This window comes from Spinacia oleracea, chromosome 5, assembly GCF_020520425.1.
Source record: "Spinacia oleracea cultivar Varoflay chromosome 5, BTI_SOV_V1, whole genome shotgun sequence".
NCBI lineage: Eukaryota > Viridiplantae > Streptophyta > Magnoliopsida > Caryophyllales > Amaranthaceae > Spinacia > Spinacia oleracea.
Window position 1 is genome coordinate 4428583 of NC_079491.1, and position 25493 is coordinate 4454075.

Below are 25493 nucleotides of genomic sequence, written 5' to 3' on the forward strand. Positions count from 1 at the left end.
ACTAGATACAAAAGGTCTTGCATGCACAAGTTGTACAATAAATTTATTGTACACCAACATAACTTTTATCCTATTTTCTTTAACTTTTATCCAGTTTTCTTTAACTTTTATATCATTAAAAAAAGTTGATAGATAAACATTTGAAAGAGTTAAAGGATTAATTTTACACATAATTAGTGATTTAAAGAAATATTTTTTATCAAAATGAAAAATTTATCCCTAAAAAATAGACAACTTATATATATATATATATATATATATATATATATATATATATATATATATATATATATATATTATATATATATATATATATATATATATATATATATATATATATATATATATATAACTTTTAAGCATTTTACATTAACTTTAACTTCGGTGTATAATATTTATCATACATCCCATGTAAATAAGAATTTGTGAACTCAATAATAGTAACATAAATATAATTTTTATGTAATGATTTATGACATCGCCCGTGATAAAAAAAAACTACTCCCTCCGTTCCTAAATACGTGTCCAGTTCCTTTTTATGTGTCCACTTTTCGTTTTTGGACATACACCTTTCCTACTTTTCTATTCACTTTTCCCACTTTTCCATACACTTTTCTCACTTTTCTATACATCATTATTACTTTTTCTTACACATTCTACACTTTTCCCACTTTTCAATCACCACCTCCACTTTTATTTATACTTTATCAATAACCAAAGTGAACACGTATTTAGAAACGGAGGGAGTACTCCGTAGTTAACTTGTAAAAGTAGTTAAAAGTTGAAACTAATCAGCCGAAAGTCGAACAATTAAACGTCACAAAATAATAATGAGATTAACCACATGGCACAGTGAAATAATCTTTTCTTAACCTAAGAAGAGGGTTAAAACAGTAAATAAGCAACAAAAAAACCAACAAAACAACCACTACAACTGCACCAGAGTCCTCAAATTTCAGTCCAATTTCCCTTCTTCCTCCTCTAAACCCAGAAAACCAGCATAATAATAGCTGGAACGAACTTAAACTAACCCACATTTGCTACCATCACCATTTCAGTTTTTTCACCCTTTTTCTCTCTCCTCTCTAAGCAACAAACCCAGATATAGCACTACCTCTAAGCTAGCTCCATCACCTGATCTGCATTCATTCTAGAGAGAGAAAAGAAGAGAGAGAGACTGAATGTGTTGAGGAGTGAGTGTGAGATTTCTCCACAATGCCCACCATTTTCTCTCTCATCTTCTTCTTCTTCCTCTTGCTTTTCTTATCCAACTGTTACTGTTCTCCAATACTGCATCCTAGCCGTCGGATCCTTCACCAGCCATTCTTCCCACTTGACTCTTCCCCGGCCCCTTCTCAACCGCCACCTACTCCTTCTACTCCTAAATCCGATCAACAGCCCTTTTTCCCAACTTACCCTTCTCCGCCACCGCCGCCGCCTACTACAACCACCACTCCTGCCTCCCCTTTTGCCTCCTTCCCAGCTAACATCTCCTCCCTTATACTTCCACACTCTCCCTCCTCTAAACCATCTAAGAAGCTCATTGGTGTTACTGTTGCGCTTTCGCTTTCTGCTGTTCTCGTTGCGGCGGTTGCTCTCTTTTTCTATTTTCGTGGTCGGAGTCGCCGCCGTGGGGAGTGTTGTGATGATGTTGATAAGACGACTACTAGATCGGAGACTACGAACAGTTCGGTGCAAAGAGGGGGTTCGTTTAACAGTAATGCTGCTCTTCCTCCTCGTCCGCCGAAGTTGAGGAATCCGTCGAATAACAGCTCGGAGTTTCTCTATTTGGGCACTTTAGTTGATTCCACCGCCATTAATGGTGGTGGAGCTGGTGGTGGAAGAGCAGCTAATTCGAGTAGTGCTCGGAGGGGTGTCGGTCCTCGGAAACTCGACTCCCCGGAGCTCCACCCTCTGCCGCCTCTCAGCGGGCGGCAGCTGCTGCAACAACAACAGCAACATCAGCAGCAACAACTACAATATCAACAACAATATCAACAACAACAACAGCATCAATTGTCTTCTCAGCATGAATATCTTCATCAACAACAACATAATCAGCAACAGAATCAAAGAGTGGATGAAGATCAAGAGGAGTTTTACTCACCTAGAGGTTCAGTGAGTGGAAGAGAGAGTGGATCAGACTCTAGGAGAGTATTTGCAGCTGTTGTCCAAGCTGAGAAGCTCAACAATGGCGGAGCAGCTAACTGTGAAGACACTTCTTCTTCGTCCTCGTCTTCTTCGTCAAACAGTGGCTCTCCAGCGCGATCAGCTTCCATCAGTATCTCTCCCGGTGTGAGCGCAAGTCCGAAAGACAGGTCTTCAAACCCTAAATCCTCGCCGGAGTTTATCGAATTGCAAGTCCAACCTTCGGCGACTGTGTCATCACCGCCGTTGCCAGAGATGCATTTCTCACCGCCTTATTCCCTTACATCGTCGCCGGAAAGAGAGATGGAGCCGATCAAGGAAGAAGAGGAGGCGGAGGAATCACCATTGTTGTCAAATAATTCGAGTTCGAGCCGGATGAATTCACCTCCGGAATCTCCAAGATTATCGCCATTGAATGGGAAAATTGGGAAGATGTCGCCGGAGGAGAGGGAATGGGGCGTTTTAGGTCGTAATTCACGGTCTCCTGCACCGGCGTCGCCGGCGTTGTCAGACGCTTCTAGCACTCGTAGTCGGAAATCATCGCCACTTTCTGCACTGAAACTACCTGCGTTTTTGGGAGGAAAGAGAAAGGAATCTCCAGAATCTACAACAATGTCGAATTCTCCAATCTCACCTCACTCTCCACCATCGCCGATCTCTCCGATCTCATCTACAGATTCATCATCACAATCGTCCAAAGCTTACTGTGCTTCGCCATTGTCGAATGCTTCAGCCGGAAACTCACCGATATCACCAATCATCGGTAAGCTGAATAATTCATCGCCGGTGAGGATCATCAGCGCCGCTCCCCCGCCTGCACCAACACCTCCACCGCCGCCGCCTCCTCCACCATTGAGGAGGTCCCAGAGTCCACCGCCACCACCTCCACTGCCTGTGAGTGAACCATCTGTGTCTGTGTCAACACCACCACCAGTGGCAGTAGAGAAACGAACTTCTGAATCTTCAGTGGAAGGTTCTGGAAGTGAGGAAACCACACCAAGGCCAAAATTGAAGCCTTTACATTGGGATAAAGTCAGGGCAAGTTCAGATAGGGAAATGGTGTGGGATCAGATGAAATCTAGCTCATTCAAGTAATCTTCTGTTGCATTTATTTATATAATCTTCAATTGATTGCATTACAATTTTGCAAAAATTTCTGTTTAGATTAACTAAGTTGATGATGAAGTAAAATTGGGGTTTTTGATTGCAGATTGAATGAGGAAATGATCGAGACGTTGTTCGTAGTAAAGACTCCTAATCCAAATCAGAAGGAAATGCAAGGAAAGCATGTTCAACCTTCATCAATGCAAGAGAATAGAGTTCTTGATCCAAAAAAGGCCCAGAATATTGCGATATTGTTAAGGGCACTCCATGTGACAATGGAGGAAGTTTGTGAAGCCCTTTTGGAAGGTATATAATATAATATGCACTTATATTGATTTATTAGCATCAGATTGTTAGCATTGTATATTGGTTTTGTTCGATTGTGCTTATAAAAGTTTCGTTTCATACGAGTTACATTCACTTCGAATTTGTTGCCAATTGTGATGATTCTATGTCCACCGGTGGAAGGCTTTTCCGAAGCTAGCATTGAATTCTCTGAATATGTTCAGGAAGTTTGAGGTTCACTGTTTAAGAAAGTTCCCATGTTAATCATGGGTTAAAAGTTGTTCCATAAACATTAAAGTCGGCTATTTTTTGCTGGGACCAATTCCATATGGGTGGGGGGGGTATGGATTTCATTTTCGGGGAAAGCAATTAGATTTGATATGCATTAAAGGTGGATTTGTGTACTGTGATTGCATTAAAGGTGGATTTGTGTACTGTGATTGCATTAAAGGTGGATTTGTGTACTTTTGTCATGGTGTGATTATTTTCCCAGAAAATAATGTTCTTATATTCGTAGTAGTTGGATGTTGTGGGCATGGAAGATCCGCTTCGTGGTGGATGGAGGATACAAGTTTGTTGTGTCACTTGCAACATAATATAACTTAGGGGGTTAATCCCTGGTTGTAGTTAAGCTTTTGGCTGCAAAGTTTGAAGCATTTCATTGTTAAAGTAGATTTTATTCGGCCTGGGCCAAGTTATGGGATGGCTGAAATAGTTGGTCTAGAAATGCTTCCTTACGTTCTTGTAATCAGGTTCCGTGCTGAATGGAGAGAATAACTTGAATCCATATTTTCCATTTTATCGTGTTTGGTATCCGGTAGAATGCTTTAGTTTTATTTACTGACATTGTGTTCATTACTGCAACGAACGATGCATCGAGTTATATGTGAGGCATGGAAACTAAAAGGGACTGGTTTTGTGCAGGTAATGCAGAGACTCTCGGAACAGAACTTCTGGAGAGTTTACTGAAGATGGCACCATCTAAGGAAGAAGAACGCAAACTAAAGGACTACAAAGATGATTCACCTGTCAAGCTTGGGCATGCTGAGAAGTTTTTGAAGGCCGTGATTGATATACCTTTTGCGTTCAAAAGGGTGGAAGCAATGTTGTACATGACCAATTTTGAGTCCGAGGTCGAGTACCTAAAAAAGTCTTTTGACACTCTTGAGGTAAACTTTCATCTTTGATTTCCTTCCTGTAATGTTCTTCACTTCTTATTCATGAAACTCAAGGATGGACAATGTAGGGATAAGAATTTCAATTTCCCTTTGTGTACCTAGAGTGGGGGTGGGTGGAGTAGGTAAGCAGAAAACAAAAGCAACACATTCTATTAGATACTGACATAAAGGCGAAAGAGTTTAGTTCTTCCTTATTTTTCCATGTACCACAATTTAGTAGCACATGCACACCAATATTAAGCTCTGTTTTCTTCACCTTATTCTTATTGCTCAAGGAAAATTAGATTAGATTAGACCAGGCCAGAGCAGAAAAAACAAAAAAAACACTCACCGGAAGTATCAGACCAAACCTTGCCAGAAATTAGATAAATCAGACCAGGTGAAGAGAACAAGGTCTTATTCAATCAAGGGCGAGGGGAAGGGTGCTTTATTTACATGTAGTCTTGCCCAAATGGCAAATGATAACAGAGAGGTTATTCCGTTACCCTTGAACCCGAGAGTAATATTGTTTGTTATTTCATATAAATATATACGAAGTATAATATAAGGATTAAGTTTGCAATATTAGAAAGGCCTAGTCTCGTGTGTCTGATGGCCTGTCCACTATTCCAGACCTTTGTTTAGATTGGCTGAGGCGTATAACTACTTACCAGTGTGTAAAAATCACGAGAAAAAAGGTTCATAACACGGTTCAGGTTTAATGGGCTGGAAACTTGGGAGGGTAAGAAATCTTGAGGCAGAGATTTTGTGTGGTTTGGGATAGAACCATCCTTTTTTACTGTTGTTTAAGATAGGAAATTAGTGATTCTGCTGTTGTTTAAGATAAGGAAATTAGTGATTAATATCATGTCCTTTTATCCATCCTATGATTTGGCCTACCATTGTATTTAACATGTCAACTCACAGCTTATAACTAATCTTTGTGCAATAGGCAGCATGTGATGAGCTACGGAGCAGTAGAATGTTCCTAAAGCTTCTAGAAGCCGTCCTAAAAACAGGAAACCGCATGAACGTTGGCACAAACCGCGGTGATGCTCATGCTTTCAAGCTCGACACGTTGCTCAAACTCGTCGATGTCAAAGGTGCAGACGGCAAAACTACCCTTCTACACTTCGTGGTTCAAGAAATCACAAGAACCGAAGGCCAACGCCAATCATCCACCACCACCAACAACGAACCTTCAGCTTCAATTGATGAAGCCAAATGCCGAAAGCTAGGGTTAGAAGTTGTATCAAGCATCAGCTCAGAACTCAACAATGTCAAAAAAGCTGCTGCAATGGACTCTGACAGTCTCAGCAATGATGTTGCAAAGCTTACACTAGGTCTAGCAAGAATTGGTGAAATTGCAAGATTAAACAAACAGGAAAACAACATCAGAAAGTTTTCTGAATCAATTAACCAGTTCATGAAAATGGCAGAAGAAGAAATCTTCAGAGTTCAAGCCCAGGAAAGTGTAGCTCTTTCTCTAGTGAAGGAGATAACAGAGTATTTCCATGGAAACTCGGCTAAAGAAGAAGCTCACCCATTTAGAATCTTCATGGTAGTGAGGGATTTCCTTTCGGTTTTAGACCGTGTTTGTAAGGAAGTCGGGATGATAAATGAACGGACAATAGTGAGTTCCGCGCATAGATTTCCGGTACCGGTAAACCCGATGCTACCGGTTCCGGTAAACCCGTTTCTCCCACAAGTTTTGCCGGGTTTTTCTGGCAGGAGACAGTCTAGCTCATCTGAAGATGATACACCTTAGTGTCGGTGAGCTTTATTTAGCCTGGTAGAGAAGGCTCTGTATAAAGAAAGTAGCCTGCAGGAATTTTTTTTTGTTTAACATCTAATTATTTGTAATTTCCATATTTTGTAATTATATAAGTATAATTTTGGAAATCAATTATGAACACATAGTAGAAGGAATCAGGAAATACGACTGCTAGATTTGTGCTAATATCAATAAAATTTTCAGTAGCGGCTAAGTAAAACGAATATCCGTTTGTTTTTTCTGCATGTTAAGCTATAAATTCAATTTATATTCAAGGTAGTTTACTATGCACAAATCTTAAAGCCTTTAGAAATCCTATATCCATTAAAGTATATGCTCTGTTTGGTTATAAGCCGTTAGCTGGTTGTATTACTTGTTTGGTTATAAGCTGTTAGCTAGTTGTATTAGAGTACCTATTTTGACTTATGACTAGCCAGTTAAATATTGAAGTACTGTTAGTTGTTTTTGTTATAAATACTTTTCCTGTTCTCTGTGACCAATAAGCTACTCCCTTCGTCTCTCTTTTTGTTTTTTACGTTTGGTATTTTACACGCGTTTTAACGACTAATTAATGTTTCTAAGTTTTTCATATAAACGAGGAAAATTACGTTTATTTATAATGTTTTCACTCTTATCAAAATTCTGATATTGGGAAAATGAGAAAAAGTTAATGTCTCTTTGGAAAAGTGTGAGGGATTAAATGACTCAATTGATTTAATTGGTTAATATAATAATTGGGTACAAATTTTGATAGAATATTAAATCATTTATGTGATAATATAAAAGGAAATGTAAAGAACATTTTGAAACACTAAAAAAAAGAAACGTAAAGAACAAAAAGAGACGGAGGGAGTAATTTTTTTCCAAAAAGCTCCTCATATGAGCTTTTTTGAAAGAGTTTTTCGAGTGTAAAAGGAGTTTATTGGACCCAAAAAACTCTTTAAAACAACTACTAACAAAACTCTTTCAAACGAATAACTTTATAAAATACGAAGTACTTGGTAATCAATAAGCTAATTTGCATCAAAAGCTTTTCTTGCTGAAAAAAGCTTTAACCAAACAAATCGATAATTTCAAGTGATATTTAAATCAATTTCTGGGATTTAGGGCAACAGATGGTGTAAGCACCCCCACATTTTGTTTTCCTGTGTTATTCTAAGTTTTCTAACGTTGGATGATTTCCCACTTCCCTTTCATGAAAACAGTTTAAAGGTCCAATAATTGTGTGCGAATCTGCCAGAAAAAAACAATTGAAATTATTTGTCTAAATACCAGAAATTTTAATGTATACTTATTATTTTTCTAATTACTTTTTTATTATTTTTACAAGGTGACAAGAAAGAAAATAAACTAAAAATCTCGATCACCCAAAAATCACATGGGAAAGCTACCTTATTTAACATTTGTAGACAAATAAAAATAATAATGCAGACCAAGAAATAGAGGGACAAACATGCACAAGTTGGAAAACGGCATGGCATGATGGCATGGGTCGCATTAACTCTTTTTATGCTAAGTTTCGTCTGTATATTATTCTACATTACTATGGTAAGCTACAAATGAATGGGTGTCAAAATAAAGCAACAAATAAATGATAGATTTGGTGTGTCATGTAAAACTACAATCCACGTTCTCAAAACATGTATCGTTTTAACTTCTAAGACTGTGCGTAATTACAGTTTATTCTCAACCAACTACTACGTTTTTTACCGGGTTAACTATCCTTATATAGGCATTATTTTGTTGTTTTTTCACCATATTGGCTAAAGTTCGATGTCACATGACTTTAGCTCATGTTGGTGACTATATGAAGTTGGAAACTATCATGGAAGTTGTATTGGGTGGTTTTCTCATGGTAATCTTAATGCAATAGGTAACCATATGAAGCATATACTTAGTCAGTAACTTAGTATGAGACTGTTTCACCATGTTTCAGAGAAATATGAAATTGGCCTACAATCCAATAAGGAGGAGGAGAGTTCGGTCCACTTATAAGTCCAATGGAGGTTCCACACTAAAACCAATTGACAATAGTGGAAGTGAATCCACAAGCTTACAAGGTGGTATTTTCTCTCATCTTTCTCCAATGTGGGACAACTCACATGTGGAAAACATAGAGTTTCAACACACCCAAAACTTTGCTCAACGTAGACGGTTAAAGGTTATAGTTGTTTCATCAGAAAGCGATCCAGTTCCAATCTAAACGATGGTATGCGAAGATGTAATGAATGTGAAGATGATGAGATAAGAGTTCAACTCCCCCAACAATTCCAATTCTTTTTAAAAGTCGTACTCAATGCACAAGGCTCCCGCTATTTAGTACATGTCTGAAAATGTCCAAATGTATACAACCTTATCTCTATTTTTATAAAGAGGTTGTTTTCAGGGATAGAATACATGACATAACGGATAACAAGTAGACACTTGATAATTCCGATTCTTTTACAGCACTTAAAATATGAAAGAATTGGTCCAAGATCATGTGCAACTGCATACAATTTGATACACATGGTTAAGTTATCAACAAATTAAAAGGCAATCAGAAAGTGGTTCAGTTCTAGTATTGTCTTTTGCAGATACATGTGAAATGATATCAGGATTCAGAAGAATTACATATTCTATAGTTAGAAAATTATTGTAAGAAGACATACATAATCAATCTTCTACCCTTATTCTTCAATAATGTTAGTCGACACTTCTTTGTTTGCACAATTGCTAACTTGCAGAGCCTTTGCATCCTTTCGTTCCAAGATATGACGTGCTTCTTCCTCAGTGGCTGCAACGACGTTGCGAATTATGATTTTGTTTTTCTCAGCCTTTGCTTCTGGACAGATTGTGAACGTGAAGTAGAATGTGTTGGATACCTGTTTCACAGATATTTTATGGAAGTTAACAAAAAAGTTCCTAGATAATGCAACTTTCTAATGCACCCAAACAGCCACCAAAGTCGAATTATTAAACGTTGATTATAATTGAATTGTTCAGGAAAATTGTGGTTCTTCCCTGATTAATCTCTACCTAAATGAGTGAAGCCTAAGAGCAAGATTAGCGGTAGTTTGAGCAATAGTCTGAGAAATAGTCTTATTGAGTATTAACTTAAGACCTCCCATTTAAGTGGAAGAGTATGACAAAAGTCTGAGCAAGAGTCTTGAAATTCCAAGACTCTACTTAAAACGTTTAAACAATATATTCAATCTTAATTATTATTATTTATTCTTTTTTATTTTATTATTTTCATAAGTTTGAGGAGTCTTGAATGAGTACGAGGGGTGAAGTGGAAAAATTAAGTATGTCTGAAAGGGTCTCAACAAGAATCTGATTAATTGAAAATAAATAAAAATTAATAAAAAGATGACGTGGACGTCTTAGCTTATACTAGCGCTAATCTTGCCCTAAGCACGACATATGCTCTTATAAAATAAAATTTGTAGTGTAAAATAACTGTAAATAAATTACTATGAAATTTTGACCCTAGATCCTTTTTTTCCTAACAAACAAATAACTGTAAATACTTTTATTTTATTTTTAAAATTCTTTCAAACTTTTCTTTTTTTATTTTCACATGCTATTTTGAAATGTACTTATTTTACTTATTCATTTATTCTAAATTTTAGTTATTTTTTATTATCTCTTACAATATTTCTTCTATAATATATATACATTTTTTCTCTTATCCTACTTTCATTAATTTCACTTTCTCTTCCTTGTTTTTTTTCTTTTACTTCCTACTCCTTTCTGGTTTGATTGGTGACAATGACGATCTCCTACGACGATTCATGTTAGCCGACCCCAAATCATTTTGGGACTAAGGCTTTGTTGTTGTTGTTGTTGTTGTAAACAAATTACTGTAAATAAATTACTATGAAATTTTGACCCTATATCCATTTTGCTAGGTACATGAGCAAAATTGACATTAACAAAAAAAAAGCACTCTTGTTCTTGATTTGGAGCAGAAGTGTCTCACAATTCAGATCAGTGGATCCTGATACAGAATTAATTCATAATGAAGACATTCTGGTAAATATGTGCATATACTTGGGTTTTACCGTTTTAACTCAATTGAAAGATACACTACTCTGTACTCCCCTTCAAAAATGTAGTGTAAACAAATTGCTATGAAAATTTTGACACTATGTCCTTTTTCCCCCTCATGTACATGTACCTAGAAAAATGGTCAAAAACTTTAAAATATTTCCAATTCACTCTTGATCCTGATTTGGATCAGAAGTGATTCACAACTCAGATCAGTGGATCCCAAATCTCAGTACAGAAGTCGTTCATAATGAGAAAAGCCCTGTTATTATGTGCTCTGATTTGGGTTTTGAATTGATATAAAAGTGCACTACCATGTACTTCCCTTAACAAACAGGATAAACTAAATTACCATTGCTCTCAGCGCACGTACCTCACTTGACCTGATTTCAGGCCTTGTAACATGAGCTTCAACCTCAACAATTATCAATGGATGTTCTGGATCTTCCAGTTCTGTGTAAAGGACACATGATTTGAAACGCAAAAAGTCACCAACATCCACCTGCATGAAATAAGAATCAAGGAATTTAATTACAATATCAAGGAGAGGTTTTATAAAATATGCGACGATCCAAGAAAATACAGAAGACAATTTTGAAGAGTAGAACTTGATAGTTACTGACATAAACGAGTAAAGGACGACACAGGATAAATTCCATTGCTGGAAGGACTTAGATGTTCGTAGTCTCACTGTTAACTAGTAAAATCTAGTAGCGAGATTGATAATTACTTATGCTTTTTAAGTACTACGTAGTTGATATGCTCTGAAGTAGTTTACAGACCCAAAGAGAAACAACCTGATTGAAATTCTCTCAGTTAAATAACAGCTTTCCGTGTGACCTGCAATTAGTTAGACTATTATAACTAATTGCAGGTCACACAAAAAAAGTATTAGCCTCTCTATGTCCCAAACTAACCATTTCACTTCCTTAACTAACATGAAGAACTTGGAAGAAAATCAATTGAAAAGTGCTAATTCAATATGGGACTTCTACAAAGAAAGAGCTAAGAATTTCAAATCCACGGCTAGGAAATTAGGAAATATCCTAATACTATTAAGATCATCAAAGAAAAAATGATTCCTTACAGGTTTCAAGAAGTCAACATGATCAACTTCTAGAAAAGAAGGCCTGACGCCAGCAAATGCATATGATGTAGAGAAAGCAAGCTCAAATGCTCTGTGCATCAGAAACCCTCCAAAGATCCTACCATGGATGTTTCTCTGCTGAGGCTGGCATATTAAAGAGTTTGCAAGACGGGTATCCCTCAAAAGAATGCTATTTCTATCTGCCAACGCTGGCATGTCGCAGAAGATGCGCCCCTCTGATAAAAGAGCTACCAATCTGTCCATTTCCCCATCTGCATAACCCCTTTTGTTTTGTCCTCCTTTTCTTTTCCTGAGTTTGCTTCTTGCTTCCGCTTCTTCAAACAAAAGTTTTTCCGTTTCAGTTTCAGGAGCAAGTCGGTTAACTGAAGCAGCTTTCCGTGTCTTTGAATCCCGGGCCACAAAAATGAAGTTAGCTGTAAGAGCAACTGAATCTGAAGCAAAAGATCCTGCATATATAAAGACAGCAGTATTTCTAAGATTAATGGGAACTTGTGAAGTAGATCAAGCACATCTGACATATACATTGTAGTAATACGTTAAAATTAGCAGTACTATATATTTTAGAGGTGCATATTTTAGTTTCAAAATTTTAAGCTGAATAGAAAAATGGAAATGTAATGGGATTTTAACTATGCAAAAACAGTCACATAATTTGCATGCTCAGAGAGCAGTAATATAGCAGCTTATAGTTTAAATTTTTGGTTTCTGAATAGCCAAAAGGAATGAAAATTTTGGTTTTTGGACAAGGAGTATAATTTAAGAAAGCAGAAATTAATTTTATCTTGGAGACTTTTATATTATAAATTGCACTCTGGAAGCTACAATGATGATCAGATGCAAAATTAAGTCAGTAGACTCAGTACCTTCAATGGCCTGACTAACATCCAGTTGAATCTCGATTGAAGACCACCCAACCCATATGACAGAACCAGATATCCTCAAATCACTGTCTACACTGATTGGCTTCTTCAAAACAATCCTGTCTACAGAAGCTGTGACCAGTAACAATGGTCTTGTAGTGCAGTCATCATCAGAACAATGCTGAACAACAAAAAATGAAAAGGGGGAGGAGGATTAATTACTATTGTAGGGCAATATACAAGTTCAAAACAAAGGATATTATTCATAAAAAGTTTTGTAGACCCCAGAATACATGTACGGTATACTATAATCGGAGCACATAGCATTGTTTCAAATATGCTTCTGTTTGCATTCTTTGCTCACAGTTCAGTCATACCAATGCCTTCTGTACAAGCTTCAAGAATCAATTTTGGTGCATATTTTTTATGGAAGATCTTGGTACTCCATACTTCATAGTGAACTAGTGCTGTTAAATTAAGCAGCTTCCGTACTTCATAGTGTACTAGTGGTGTTAAATTAAGCAGCTAAAAGCTAAAATTACTGGCATCGCCATACAGAGACATCAAATATAAGAAAGTAGTGAAGCTGAGCAAAAGCCAAAATTGAGTCCAGTGATACCCAATATGAAAGATATAACTCACACCCATCAAACCCTCCTAAAAAAAATATGAAATCTTAGAAGTGTGTGTAGAAGTATCCTGAGTTCTGCTTTGACTAACACAATTGTGGTTGAAACCCAACAGAAGATTGACCGGCATGGGGTCCACTTCTAGAACTGATGAAAAAATTTCAAATAAATTACAGAGAATTCTTCGTAGATCACGATTAACTTCCCATCACCTGGGGAGTGGGTCCCCTTATGATATCTATAACCATATAGTCATCATAATAAAGTACCATAGCTCATATTTATTAGACCACTCTGGGTGTCTTACTGTCTATGGTATGAGAGGGAACAGGGAAGTCTTCTCTAAGTTTCCTAGAATCATATAATACTTCTAACCATAATCGACTGCACGCCACAAACAAGGCATCCATAAAACCCATTCAACACATCAATGTATTCCTGAAAAGCTTGCAAGTGTGTACAAAAAAAGAAGCAATCTGTAGGGGTGCTTTGGGTTTATTATGGTCATACGGGCTACAAATGAATGAATGAATGAATAACACAAGACCTGGACATTCTTAGTGAACCCATTTTGTAATTTAAGAGTTTTTAGTCTGAGGGTGGATGAAAAGTTTCAGTGGAAACAAAATACGAATAAAAAGTTCCTAGGTCTCTTGATAGCCAATAAGTTATAGATAAGACTGGACACAAGAATTATCAAAACCAGCAAAATCTAACAGCCCATGACTGTGAAAAATGGAACCTTGACAGGCTTGCGAAATTCTTCCTGCCACCAAGGTACCAAGGATCCTCTCACAGCTGCTTAGCATTCATATTGACAATTTGAATCATGATAGCACCTAAATTTTCTCAACAATGTAGCCATTTTGAAAGCTTTGACCTCATGCTTGCCGAACCATTCTGAAAGGATTCCCATCATAAATAGAATAGAAATCTCCTTCTGTCACTCAATGATGAATTAGACTATCGGTTACCCGGACACATCAATCAAGTGTTAATTAAAGATGAAATTCTAGACTCGTGGGGAAAATTTCACTATTAAACATAGCCTGTAAGAGTTGCCTAAGGTCTATATTAGTCACGTGGGCTAAACATGAAATAGAATCAAGTTTTGAAGGTGGGATACGGTATGTGTTCAAGTGTCCGACATGGGTATTTTATGAAATTTTTGCATGATTTTGGTTCGAAATGAAGTGTCTAAGTGTCATACCCACGTCTGAGTGTCGAGCATCAGACTCGGGTACTTGAGGGAAAATGAAGATTCCGGGTAACATAGATTTGATCATATTAGAAGCAATTGAAAATAATCTTAAAGGCAATGGGTATAAATCATTCTTAAATCTGTTAAAGCCTATCGGGATATTATATAAGAGTGGACAATATGGTAATCCTACTGACTGCAACCGATATGCTTATGAAGTTATGAGAGCCTCTAACAGTTACACTTAAACCAGGAAACCTAGTGCAGGCCAATGATAAAACTCAAAGGAGTATGTGCATGAGTTAAAGTGAAAGGCTAGCAAAGGAGCTGAACTTTCCAGGGGGATGATATGATATAGATGAATATTTGAATAGCTTCATTGTGAGGACAGACTTGCCGATTGGTGATAACACTAATGCTTTCAGTTGAGAGGAAGACAAAGCATACTCATGATAACCCAATAAAGATGTTCAAACAAAACTAATCCCCTTCTTCTATGTCAGCTTTGCCTATATATCTAAAAAGACAATCTAAGCAACATTGGCTTGATTAACCTTTACCAACCAAGCTACCTCATTCTATGTAAGCTCACTAACTGGTGTTTTCATACTCTTCAAGACTTCAACCAAATTAAACAATCTGGTTAAGAAATGCCATTCATGTGTTGCTTTCTTCTTTGACGACTCAGTAGAATCTAGTAGGTTGTATGCCCTTCTCACTCTGTGATCACTGAGCTCGAGTCGATAGTAAAGCCAGGTATTGTCAAGATATTTTTGTTGAAGTCACTTAAAACTCGAACAAAATTAGGTAAACTAGAATAAAAGAGGGAAAAGTTTGTGGTAGCCTATGGAACAGCAAAACTATAGGTACTCGGTTAGCAATTCAGTTTCAGTATCCATCTTTGACTTTCAGTACATGTTAATGCATGTCTCAATGTCTCATTAAGACTCAATGCAATCCATAACCAATGTAGTAATAAAACCCCACACAATCACTTAAGAAAACCCCCCAAACTCTAGAAACAATCAATAATAGAGTTGCAAACCAATTAAACAAGTAAATAGCACTACAAACAACAATAGAAAGCAAATGCCAACTAGACTATGATCAAACTCTGTCAACCTCAATGCCCATTGTGCCTCTGTATACCCGAAAAAACCAACAATCGAAAAACATAAAATCCGGCTTAGATTACCTTGACAGAGATAGTACCAGCAAGAGCATCAAGATCTTCAAGCAATTTCCCAATCCTCATCTCATTCCAAGGATCCCTATACTGCTCTCTTAAGATAAAATCAGAGGAGAAATTGTAAAGAACAGTCATCCTAGATTGTGAAGGAGTCTTATTTAGCAAATGGGTTTGTGGAGGATGATCAATTGAAGTGAAATTCATTTTCTCAAATATCTTAGACCTTGTTTCCCACAATGCAATTGTTACTGGTGAATGGTACATTCCTGGCCACAAGCTTAAAGGTTGCTGCTTTCCATCGCCTGAACCATTTGTGCTTGAATCCTCAAATGGCTTTGGCAAATTCGAGAAAACTGATATGAAATTTGAAGGTGTGTAATTGGGATTTTCCATTTTGAAAGTTCTATTCTTTGAGGCAATTCGTCGAACAGTTGGTGCGTATTTGCGCGATCAAATCAATTATGTGGCCTCTTTTGTTCAAAATTTGGGGGTTTTGAATTGAAGGAGAATTGAATTGTAGGTGAAAAGTTGGTTGGGATTTGTTGATGTAATGATGAGAAAAAGCAGATGCTTGTCTGATAAAATGGAGAAAGATTAAAGAATTGAAGTCAAATGATTTCCTCCACCATAAACATGAAGTGGGCGCATCTGAATTGTGAACATTGACAACGTCCATGTTCAACGTGGGTTTGGCTCCAATTTTGTGGGGTGGGATGCAGAATTGGAGAACCCAAATCTTTGACTTGTTAGAACATTGTATATTTTACGATTTGTGTTCGAAAATTGACTTGTTTGACAGGTACTCCCTATTTGATTACTCGTTGAATGTATTTGCTTGATTTCTAGGCTGGGCAACGGGCCGGATTAAAGGTAATCAAAATTCGGGTCTGGTCGGACTTTAACCAAAAAATTATGCCCCAAGGCCATAAATTTGGTGTGGGCTTTACGTGCAAAACGGGCTTTTAGGCCGGGCTCGGATTTTGGCCTACAAATGCATATTTTAAGCTATTTGAACCCGCACTTCTTGTGCCGGGGCCGGGCTATAGTTGATCAAGTATATGCCGGACTAGCCTAGTTACCCATCCAGCATATGCCTTTAAAAAAGCACAACTCGATATGAAAATGTTGAGATGCTTTATAGCCGTTGAAAAGTGGTGATTTTATATTGTGTTTTATTCACCTAGATTTCATTCGGTTAAATTTATTTGAACAAATTAAAGTTTATTTTAGTTATAGATAATACTACTTCAATCTACTTTGTATTTCTCAAGTGGAAATAGCCTTATACTTCGTTTATTTCACTATGTTACACTTCCTATTTGGGTGCCCATTCAAAATGATGTATCTATTGAAAAAGAAGCACCGTCTTACACAAAAAGACGTGGAAAAAAGAGATAACCATGGCCGAAATGTTGGTCATGTCATCTCCAATGGCAAGCCAATGCTTAAAATCTTAGGTGGCATGACAAGCTAATTTTACAACTCGTTTGACCCGAATCATTTACAAACCGTAACCTTTGTAATCTAATCATTTATAACCCGTAACCCGTTTACATTATTAATTACTATGTTATTAGTAGTTATTAATTCATCAATAAATGCTTCGTTAATACAAAGTCATAAATTTACGGAGTATTAGTTATTAGTTCAGCGTCATCAATTATTGAACTAAGTCATATATACAATATACTCATCAACTCTGCTGGTCTTAAAATTTTAACACTTTTAAAAGTTAGGTATCGCCTTTGTCCCCTAATTAAGGTATCGAAGTTATAATTTATAAACGTATTGAAAATTATGATTTTAGTAATAACCGGATATTGCTTATAATTTGTATTTGAATTAACCCGAACCGAAGTACAACCCGCTACGCATTTCATACCCTTTGTTGATTTATCCGCACGGTATGAATCGAAACGGATAAGAACTAAAATGATAAGAAGCCTAACCGATATGAACCTTAACACAATGTAACCCGGCTATACTTGTTCATCCCGACCCATTGCAGACTGTTATTAGATGAACCTGATCGGATATGATCCGAACCTGTTACAACCCAGTTAAACCCGTTTACAACCCGACACTTTCCATCCCAAACTAACCCGACCTACTCGACTATAACCCTGTCCGATATGAGTCCGACCCGATATGACGCTAACCTGTTACAAACCAGCTAAACCCGTTTACAATCCCCAACGCGGTATGAACCCGTGCCTACCATCCCGAACCGAACTGAACCGACCCGTTAATTTTAACCCGACAAAATCCGACCCTATAGCCAAATGAACCGTTTCAAATTGAACCGATGAACCCAACCCAAAGCCGATCCGTTTGTCCGAATTGACACCCCTAGGTGTAAGTGATGATTGGTTGTTGTTAAGGAGCACTTTTGTCCTGTAACGTTGTCTTTTACGGATTTACCGCTCCTTAATATGTGTGCCAAAATCAATTGTGCCATGTCGGAGGAAATATTTGGTATGTAGTAGTTGGTACTTGGTAGTATAATACTCAAATGGTCCGGGTAGTCGAGACTGGATATCAGGGCCCAGATTCTAACCAGCCCGTTTGCGACCCAAACACTGAAGCATCATCAGTTCGTCACTTACTGGCCTTCAACCCTAACCCCTCTTTCTCTCTCCTCCCCAAAAAGCTTCAACTTCAAACCCAGAATTCTAATGGAGTAAAACCCTTCAAACTCAAAAACCCTCAGAAAGCCACAATGAGCAAACCACCTCTTTCATGGCTATCCCGCTTAATCTCCAGCAAAGCCCTAACCCTAAAACCCCATCACCAAACCCGCCATTTCTCTCTCCTCCGCCCCATTTCCGCAATCCCCATCATCAAACCCCCCCACCAGACCCGCCATTTCTGTGATTTCTTATCCGACGATGCAATGGAGAAGACACTCCAAAACCTCAAAAAGGAAGCAGAAATAGAGAAGCACAGGGAGAGAGAAGAGAAGCGAAAGGCTGGCATTTTCGTCGATGAAGCAATTGAAGAAGAGGAGGAAGATTGGATGGGTGTTAACCCTTTGATTGAGAGATTAGAGAAGGAAGATGCTAAAACTTATGGTATGCATGATAAGATGAAATGGGATCCTTCGTTTGAAGAAGCTACTGATTCTGATTCTGAAGATGATGCATGGGAAGACCCTGAGTTTCAGGAAGAGACTAGGAAGTTTAATTTGATGGTTGAAAGGAAGTTTAAGCGTTACCAGGGGTTGCTTAACGGATTCGCCAAGTCTAGTATTGTCCCTTTTCTCACTCTCTCCTCTTTTTTTATGATTCAATCTTTGATAATGATAATGCTGTTACTATGTTATTTAGCCACTGTTTTTTTTTAATCTTAAGCTGTGGGAAACTAATTAGACTGTTCTGTGAGACGAACCGGTGATTGATGTTAGTTGCCTTAGTAGTAGCTGTTGGATGTTAGGTGTTCGAGCTCATTTTGGTGAAAATATTGCAATGTTGTGTAATGTTGTATGTCTTGAAAATCTGTTGTATGGAGAGCTAATTAGGTCTCCATAAAGATGGGAATTTTTGAACCGGGTAGGAGACCTTGTTTGGAGAAAGTAGCTATTGTGATTGAAGCTGTTTGATGTCAAGAATTAGAGGTCATTTTGGGGAAATGTTGCAATTTTGTTTAGTGTGGACAACGATCGAATGTCTTGACAATATGTTGTTTAGCTGTATGGGGAACTAATTAGGTCTCTAGAAAACTGTGGAACTTTTGAATCGAGTAGGATTATACCCTGTTTGGCAAAAGTAGCTGTTGTAATTGTCCTTTGGATGTGTTATAAGGTCGGATGCTATGTGTAAATGTGTTACAAATCCCATTTTGTGTTTACATTCTGTTGTTTACTTGTGTGGAGTATATGCTAGTTGATCGAAGGATCTAAGCATCGAACAGAATGACATCCCTTACTTTAGCAATGATATAGTGTTGGGGGTACTGACACCCCTTACTGTGGCAGTCCCATGGCTACTTTTTGATTCGGATTCATACTGGTAGTTACTTCCATTAAATTTCTTTTGGGGTTTGTGAAAAATTTCAGCCTATGGTTAATACTTAATACTGAATTACCCACCACAGTCTTAGTTTTGTTTTGGTTCGTACAATATTTTCTGTTATTTGTGAATGTAATTGTCTGCGTTACCTTGATAATCAGAGTCATGGAAACCTGAAAATTCTTTCTAATACAAGATTCGTTCATCTCCTAAGTTTATGCATGTGCTCAACTTGTCACAAGAGATACTTTGTATGAACAATTCATGGTTGATAGGATAGACATCCAATAGAATTCTAGTTGCTAAGATTGGAGAATTGGTATTCTAGTTGCCAATATTGGAGAATTTGTATTCTAGTTGCCAATATTGGAGAGTTGGAATTCTAGTTGCCAATGTTGGAGAATTGGAAACAACAGTAGACAATTATGTTTGCAAAGTAAAACCTATTGATCTATTTTGAAAATATTCAAAAGTAGAATGGTTTCTCATTAAAAGTTTGGGTCGCTTTATTTGATAGTTTTATCATACCTGGAATCGGCAGGTTAGAGGTGTGCAAATAATGTGCTATACAAATAAATTATGTAAATATGTTCGCTTTTTCATTAAAAGTTTGGGTCGCTTTATTCGATAGTTTTATCATACCTGGAATCGGCAGGTTAGAGGTGTGCAAATAATGTGCTATACAAATAAATTATGTAAATATGTTCGCTTTTTCTTTACCAATTAATCTTTTGATTTTACCGTTCTTTTGTTTTTTTAATCAAGCAAATAGATGGGTTTATTGATTTAATTATCCAAGCCGTTTCATTGTTGCCACCGGCCTTTATCGTTATATTGGATATTGTGTTAACATTTACTATAAGCAATATATATTATAAAATTGTTGCGTATCTCGTCTTGCTATCCATTTCTCTCTTCATACTTAGGCCTGCTATAAAATGTGATGAAAAACAATTGAATGTAATGATGATGTCTGCTAGTTGTGTAATAGATCTGATAAACTGGTTGTGTTAGTTGTGCTTTTAGTTGTTAACTGCTTGAAAATGCAAAGAACTTTCTGAGTCGATAAACTTGAGCTGGGAGCTTTCTATGAATTGCTTTTTCCTCCAAGGCGTTTTTTCCCTTTTGCCAAACACTGGTGTGTAGAGATATGATATGGTGAAACTTTTAATCACCCCCCCCCCCCCCCCCCCCCCCCCCCCAAAAAAATAATTGTGTTTAAGCAAGTACCCTTAGTGACTGTCCAAAATTTCTTTGGAATTTTAGTGTTGTATGAGGAGATCCCGTTAGAGCTATTAATAGTTTGGCTAAACAGATTTTCTTTATATGGTTAGATCATTTAGTGTACAGGGTACATGACGATACCTCCCTCCTCCCCTTCCTCCCTCTTCAAATATCGCATACGGGTTGTTAAAGATTTGCTACTTTGGATGGTCTTTGAGTCTGAGCAATTCGCATCTGGCCTTGGCTTATGTCTATGCATGATAACTGATGAATATACAACGTGGTGCTTACATGTTCAATAATCTCACAGAAACTGTTGATGATGGCTTGAAATGGATGAAAAAGATTGACAAGTTTGAGGAGAAGCATTTCCGTTTCCGACTGGAGTACAAAGTAATTGGCGAATTGATAAATCGTTTTAAGAAAGCCACTGGAAAAGACAAGTTTCTGCTTGCTCAGAAGTTGAACAGGGCTATGAGGTTAGTGGAGTGGAAGGAAACTTTTGATCCTAAAGATCCTGCCAATTATGGAATTATACATAGGGAGGAATTACCTTCAACAGAAGACCCTGAGGATGATGAAGAACAAGAAAAGAGAATGATAGAAGGTAGGGTCGATGATGATGAAGAAGAATTTGATGACATGAAAGAGAGAGATGATATTCTTCTTGAGAAGCTTAATGCTATCGACAAATTGCTAGAACAGAAACTAACAGCATTGGATCATACATTTGGAAAGAAAGGAAAACTTTTGGAAGAAGAGATTAGAGATCTTGCAGAAGAGAGAAATTCGTTGACAGAGAAGAAAAGAAGACCAATGTTCAGGAAAGTAAGTACAAGCACCGTCTTTATCATAATGACATGTCCCTATGCCACCTTTACAATAAGTTCGCAAAAATATGTGGAGTGCCATAAGCTTGCAATGTGCTCATCAATGTTGTTTTTAAGATTTAATGTTATGCTGTTGATATTATCATCTCAGTCAGATATCTTAAAAGACAAATCTAAAAATTGTTCAGTTCTCGTCAGTTAGAAATTCTAGTTAGAATCTTGACAACATATAATGCATCATACTTCGTATCTACTTGAGTAAGATGCAAGCTGATGATAATGGCATTTTATCATCCAATTGATGCATGAGTGGGTGATGATATTCTGTTTGGAAGTTAATTTCTATTACATTAGTTGGTTAAATGCTAGTTATAGTATGGCATATAATATTGAGTTTTGCTTATCATGGTGTGAAATGTGGCTGCAATGTAGTAGTTTGATGTGTCAAATCACTTTTTTACATTCTCTTGAAAGAAACTCTAGCAGACGACAAATATTGCATATTTTGGTCTATTTATTATATTTGACACCCTAAAAAGTAACTTTTTTGGATTGAATTACAGGGCTTTGATGCAAAATTGATTGATATGAATCGGACTTGCAAAGTGACAAAGGTATAGTTGCAACCTTCTTATGGTTTTCTGTTCTTAGCTGCATGAGTTCTCTTATCTAACCGGCTTCACACTTTAGGGTGGTCAAGTGATCAAGTTCACGGCAATTATAGCATGTGGGAATTATAATGGTGTTGTCGGTTATGCGAAAGCTAAAGGTCCAGCAATACCTATTGCTCTTCAGAAGGTATTTTTTTTATCAAGTTGTTAAATGATTCTCCTGCACAGCTTTGGTGTGTTGCTTTAATTGTTTTGTCTGTTAATGCAAGTTTCTTTCACTAAAGTATTAACAATATTTGCATGTTGTGAACCAATACTAGCCCAAACGGTCAAACCTATGATTTAGTCTCTGATTTTCAGGTTTTATACAAGCATGATTTCATGCCACTAAAATGTTACTCCGTATACAATATTGTTGTATGATTAGGGAATAACTCTTGTCGATTAGCCTGTAGAATAGGCTTTGGGTTAATGTAGAGCGCAGGAAATATTTAATGATGACGCTTGGCCACTACCGTCTACTGGGGCATGGTGTATAAATTTCTTCCTAGCTAATAGCTAACAGTGATTGAGTTTGCGAAAAAAAAACTTTTCTCATTTACATATTCATCTAGGTCATCCGAGAAGGTGGGTGAAAGAGGACCAATAGGTATTTCTCGTTTTGATAAGAGGAAGGGGGAATGAAAGGGAGTTAAGGTGTGAGAATGATTAGGTATAGGTTCTCATATTTTTAAACGTAAAGGGTAGCTTGGTAGTCTAGTTTTGGAAGTGGGAATATTCATTTTATTCCACGCCTACTTGCTTAATAAATGAATTAATGAATCAATTCAAAATACAATGCTTTGAAAAATAGTGAAATTATGTACTCAACCTTTTGGAACAGAATGTGCGCCTCATGCACGTGATGCACCACATACACAATGACCCATGCACTTGTCTCTAGTCGGGTTCTACTTATCACAGTGTCATAGTTCAGGACATTCTGAGTAGAGAGACTAGCGACTTTGGAATTTCCTGAAATAACCATAATTACTCTTGAATTTTAATCCTTTGTGCCTTTTGCCAAATTTCTTTTGCTTAGCTTTTTGCTCATTGGTGGTGAGACTGCTTGCGTAGCTGTACCTTGACTTGGCATTTGTTGGTTTGTTTACAAGCTTGACCAAGCACTATGCCTTCCTTTCTTAGAAACCCATGGATTAATTAACATACTCCCTCCGTTTGTTTTTATGTACCAAATTACTGTAGACACTTGTTTCGAGGAGAGGTAAGTGGGTGTAAGAAAACAGTGGAAACGATAAAACAGAGATAGTAAATAAGGGGTAATAGTGGGTAAAGTAGGAGAGAAATGATCGAAAAGTGTAATTATTGTGGGAAAAAGGGGTGAGATGGTAAAATATGTATACCAAAAATAGACTAAAGTAAAAGTGGGTAGAACATAAAAAAACACACCTTTCTGGAATGTGGGTACAACCAAAAAGAACGGAGGAAGTAGTTATTACAAATTGTTAAGTTGGATTTGGCCCATCAATTCCCTGGTTTTGGTACAGTGGATGTTATGTGCTACAACCACCTATGGAAAGATCTTAGTAGAGATACCGAGCACTTGAACAAGGATGTTATGTGCTACTCTCTCTAGTCTCTACTAACTGAACTATATGGTCATGAGTCATGACGGCCGATGAAAAATTATCTGTTTGCTACATGCACTGGCATTTTGTTTATTGTTTGTTACTGAGCAACATACATATTGTTATGGCATCTGAAGTTAAAGTCGTATTCTTTGTCTGTTTACTGAGCTACATAAATAGTGTCTGTTTATGCAGCATCTTTCACTGTGAATTATTGTTGTAACTTGCTAAAACTAAGTTTATTTTTGACAACCGTAAATTTTAGCAGGATTGTGATAATGGACGTCATCTGACCCCTTTTTTTTTTTGGGCATGATCAGGCGTATGAGAAATGCTTTCAGAATCTTCATTACATTGATAGATATGAAGACCATACAATTTCACATGCTGTACAGACAACATACAAGAAAACCAAGGTTATTTTTCTTTTTTATTTTTTTTTCCAGCAATCTTACTGTGTATCGTAGTATGCTTTGAATGCTATTTTAGGTCACTGATATGCTCACTGTATATCATATTATGCTTTGAATGCTATTTTAGGTCACTGATATGCTCACCGTTTATCGTATTATGCTTTGAATTCTATTTTAGGTCTATCTATGGCCTGCAAAAACTGCAACAGGAATGAAGGCAGGCAAAACTGTCCAAACGATATTGAACTTGGCTGGTTTTAAAAACATCAAATCAAAGGTATGTATCAGCTTTCTACTTTTAACAACCACTTTCGGTAATTCAGGGTGTGTTGGTTCACTTGGTTGTCAAAATGCTGGTTTTCCCATTTTTACTCTGTTTTGTTGTAATTCCCTTCCCTTCTAAACCCTTTTCCTTTTCTCTTTAACTTCTCTATTATAATACCAATACCAAACTAAAGAACATGAAGTTTAGAGCTTGATTTCCATTGAACTAAACGCAACCTTGACCTACATGAGTTTGCGAACTTATTGTAAAGGTGGCATAGGGACATGCTTTTCTATGATGATGTTTTTTGTTAGGTGAATATATAACCTTCTTGAACTTGTTATTAACTTGTACTGAACTTGTTATTGTTGTTCTTTTTCTTAGGTTGTTGGTTCGAGGAATCCACACAACACTGTCAAGGCTCTTTTCCAAGCATTAAACGCGGTGAGTAGTAGATTTAGCTTGCAGTTTTTCCCCCATCTATCCCGTAGTTGAGAATTATCATCACCATTTCCTCATTGCTGCTTACTTGTGTTTCACAGGTCGAAACTCCAAAAGATGTTCAAGAGAAGTTTGGCCGAACTGTTGTCGAAACTTATCTTTTATAACTAATGTTCCAATAATTTTTTCAATCTTTGCCCTTTTTCGTCATTTTTATCCCTTGGAAACGGAGGGGGAAAACTTGTGGGGGTAGATTTTGTTCACTCCCCTTGAACATTGTATTTTTGTAGTTTAATTAATATGTATCCCAATAGGAAATTCTGTTGCCTAGTATAATACTTTCAATTTCCTTCTGTTTGGGTTGTAAAGGAGAAAAAAAGGTCTGGAATAGCTTTCACTAGTTCAGCTTTGACAAGATTTTGAATAAGTTTCCAAATTTGAGGAAGGGACTCACATTTTTCGTCTTGTCGTCTTCGCCATACACTGTGTATCAGTGAACATCAGAATGAGAATCACCAAAAAAATGTTACTCTGTGTATCAGTGTTTTGGATATCTCTTATTTTTCGTTACTTATTTTATCTGAACT

General features: G+C 37.0%; 3 protein-coding genes across 3 annotated transcripts; 2 read left to right on the forward strand and 1 right to left on the reverse strand.

Annotated features, from left to right (window-relative positions):
- Positions 1 to 938: 938 nt before the first annotated feature.
- On the forward strand, positions 939 to 6688 carry LOC110782741 (formin-like protein 1). The gene is made up of 4 exons (XM_021986973.2): positions 939 to 3239; positions 3359 to 3558; positions 4462 to 4706; positions 5647 to 6688. The coding sequence occupies exons 1-4, from the start codon at positions 1216 to 1218 to the stop codon at positions 6460 to 6462; spliced, it is 3285 nt and encodes a 1094-aa protein (XP_021842665.2). The 5' UTR covers positions 939 to 1215; the 3' UTR covers positions 6463 to 6688.
- Positions 6689 to 8866: 2178 nt separating this feature from the next.
- LOC110782731 (acyl-coenzyme A thioesterase 2, chloroplastic) lies at positions 8867 to 16277 on the reverse strand. The gene is made up of 5 exons (XM_021986962.2): positions 15494 to 16277; positions 12472 to 12649; positions 11588 to 12054; positions 10874 to 11002; positions 8867 to 9332 (listed from the first exon to the last, which is right to left on the reverse strand). The coding sequence occupies exons 1-5, from the start codon at positions 15878 to 15880 to the stop codon at positions 9138 to 9140; spliced, it is 1356 nt and encodes a 451-aa protein (XP_021842654.1). The 5' UTR covers positions 15881 to 16277; the 3' UTR covers positions 8867 to 9137.
- Positions 16278 to 17984: 1707 nt separating this feature from the next.
- On the forward strand, positions 17985 to 25371 carry LOC110782722 (uncharacterized). The gene is made up of 8 exons (XM_021986951.2): positions 17985 to 18732; positions 21029 to 21546; positions 22112 to 22162; positions 22239 to 22346; positions 24108 to 24203; positions 24379 to 24477; positions 24850 to 24909; positions 25008 to 25371. The coding sequence occupies exons 1-8, from the start codon at positions 18000 to 18002 to the stop codon at positions 25071 to 25073; spliced, it is 1731 nt and encodes a 576-aa protein (XP_021842643.2). The 5' UTR covers positions 17985 to 17999; the 3' UTR covers positions 25074 to 25371.
- The last annotated feature ends 122 nt before the right edge of the window (positions 25372 to 25493 follow it).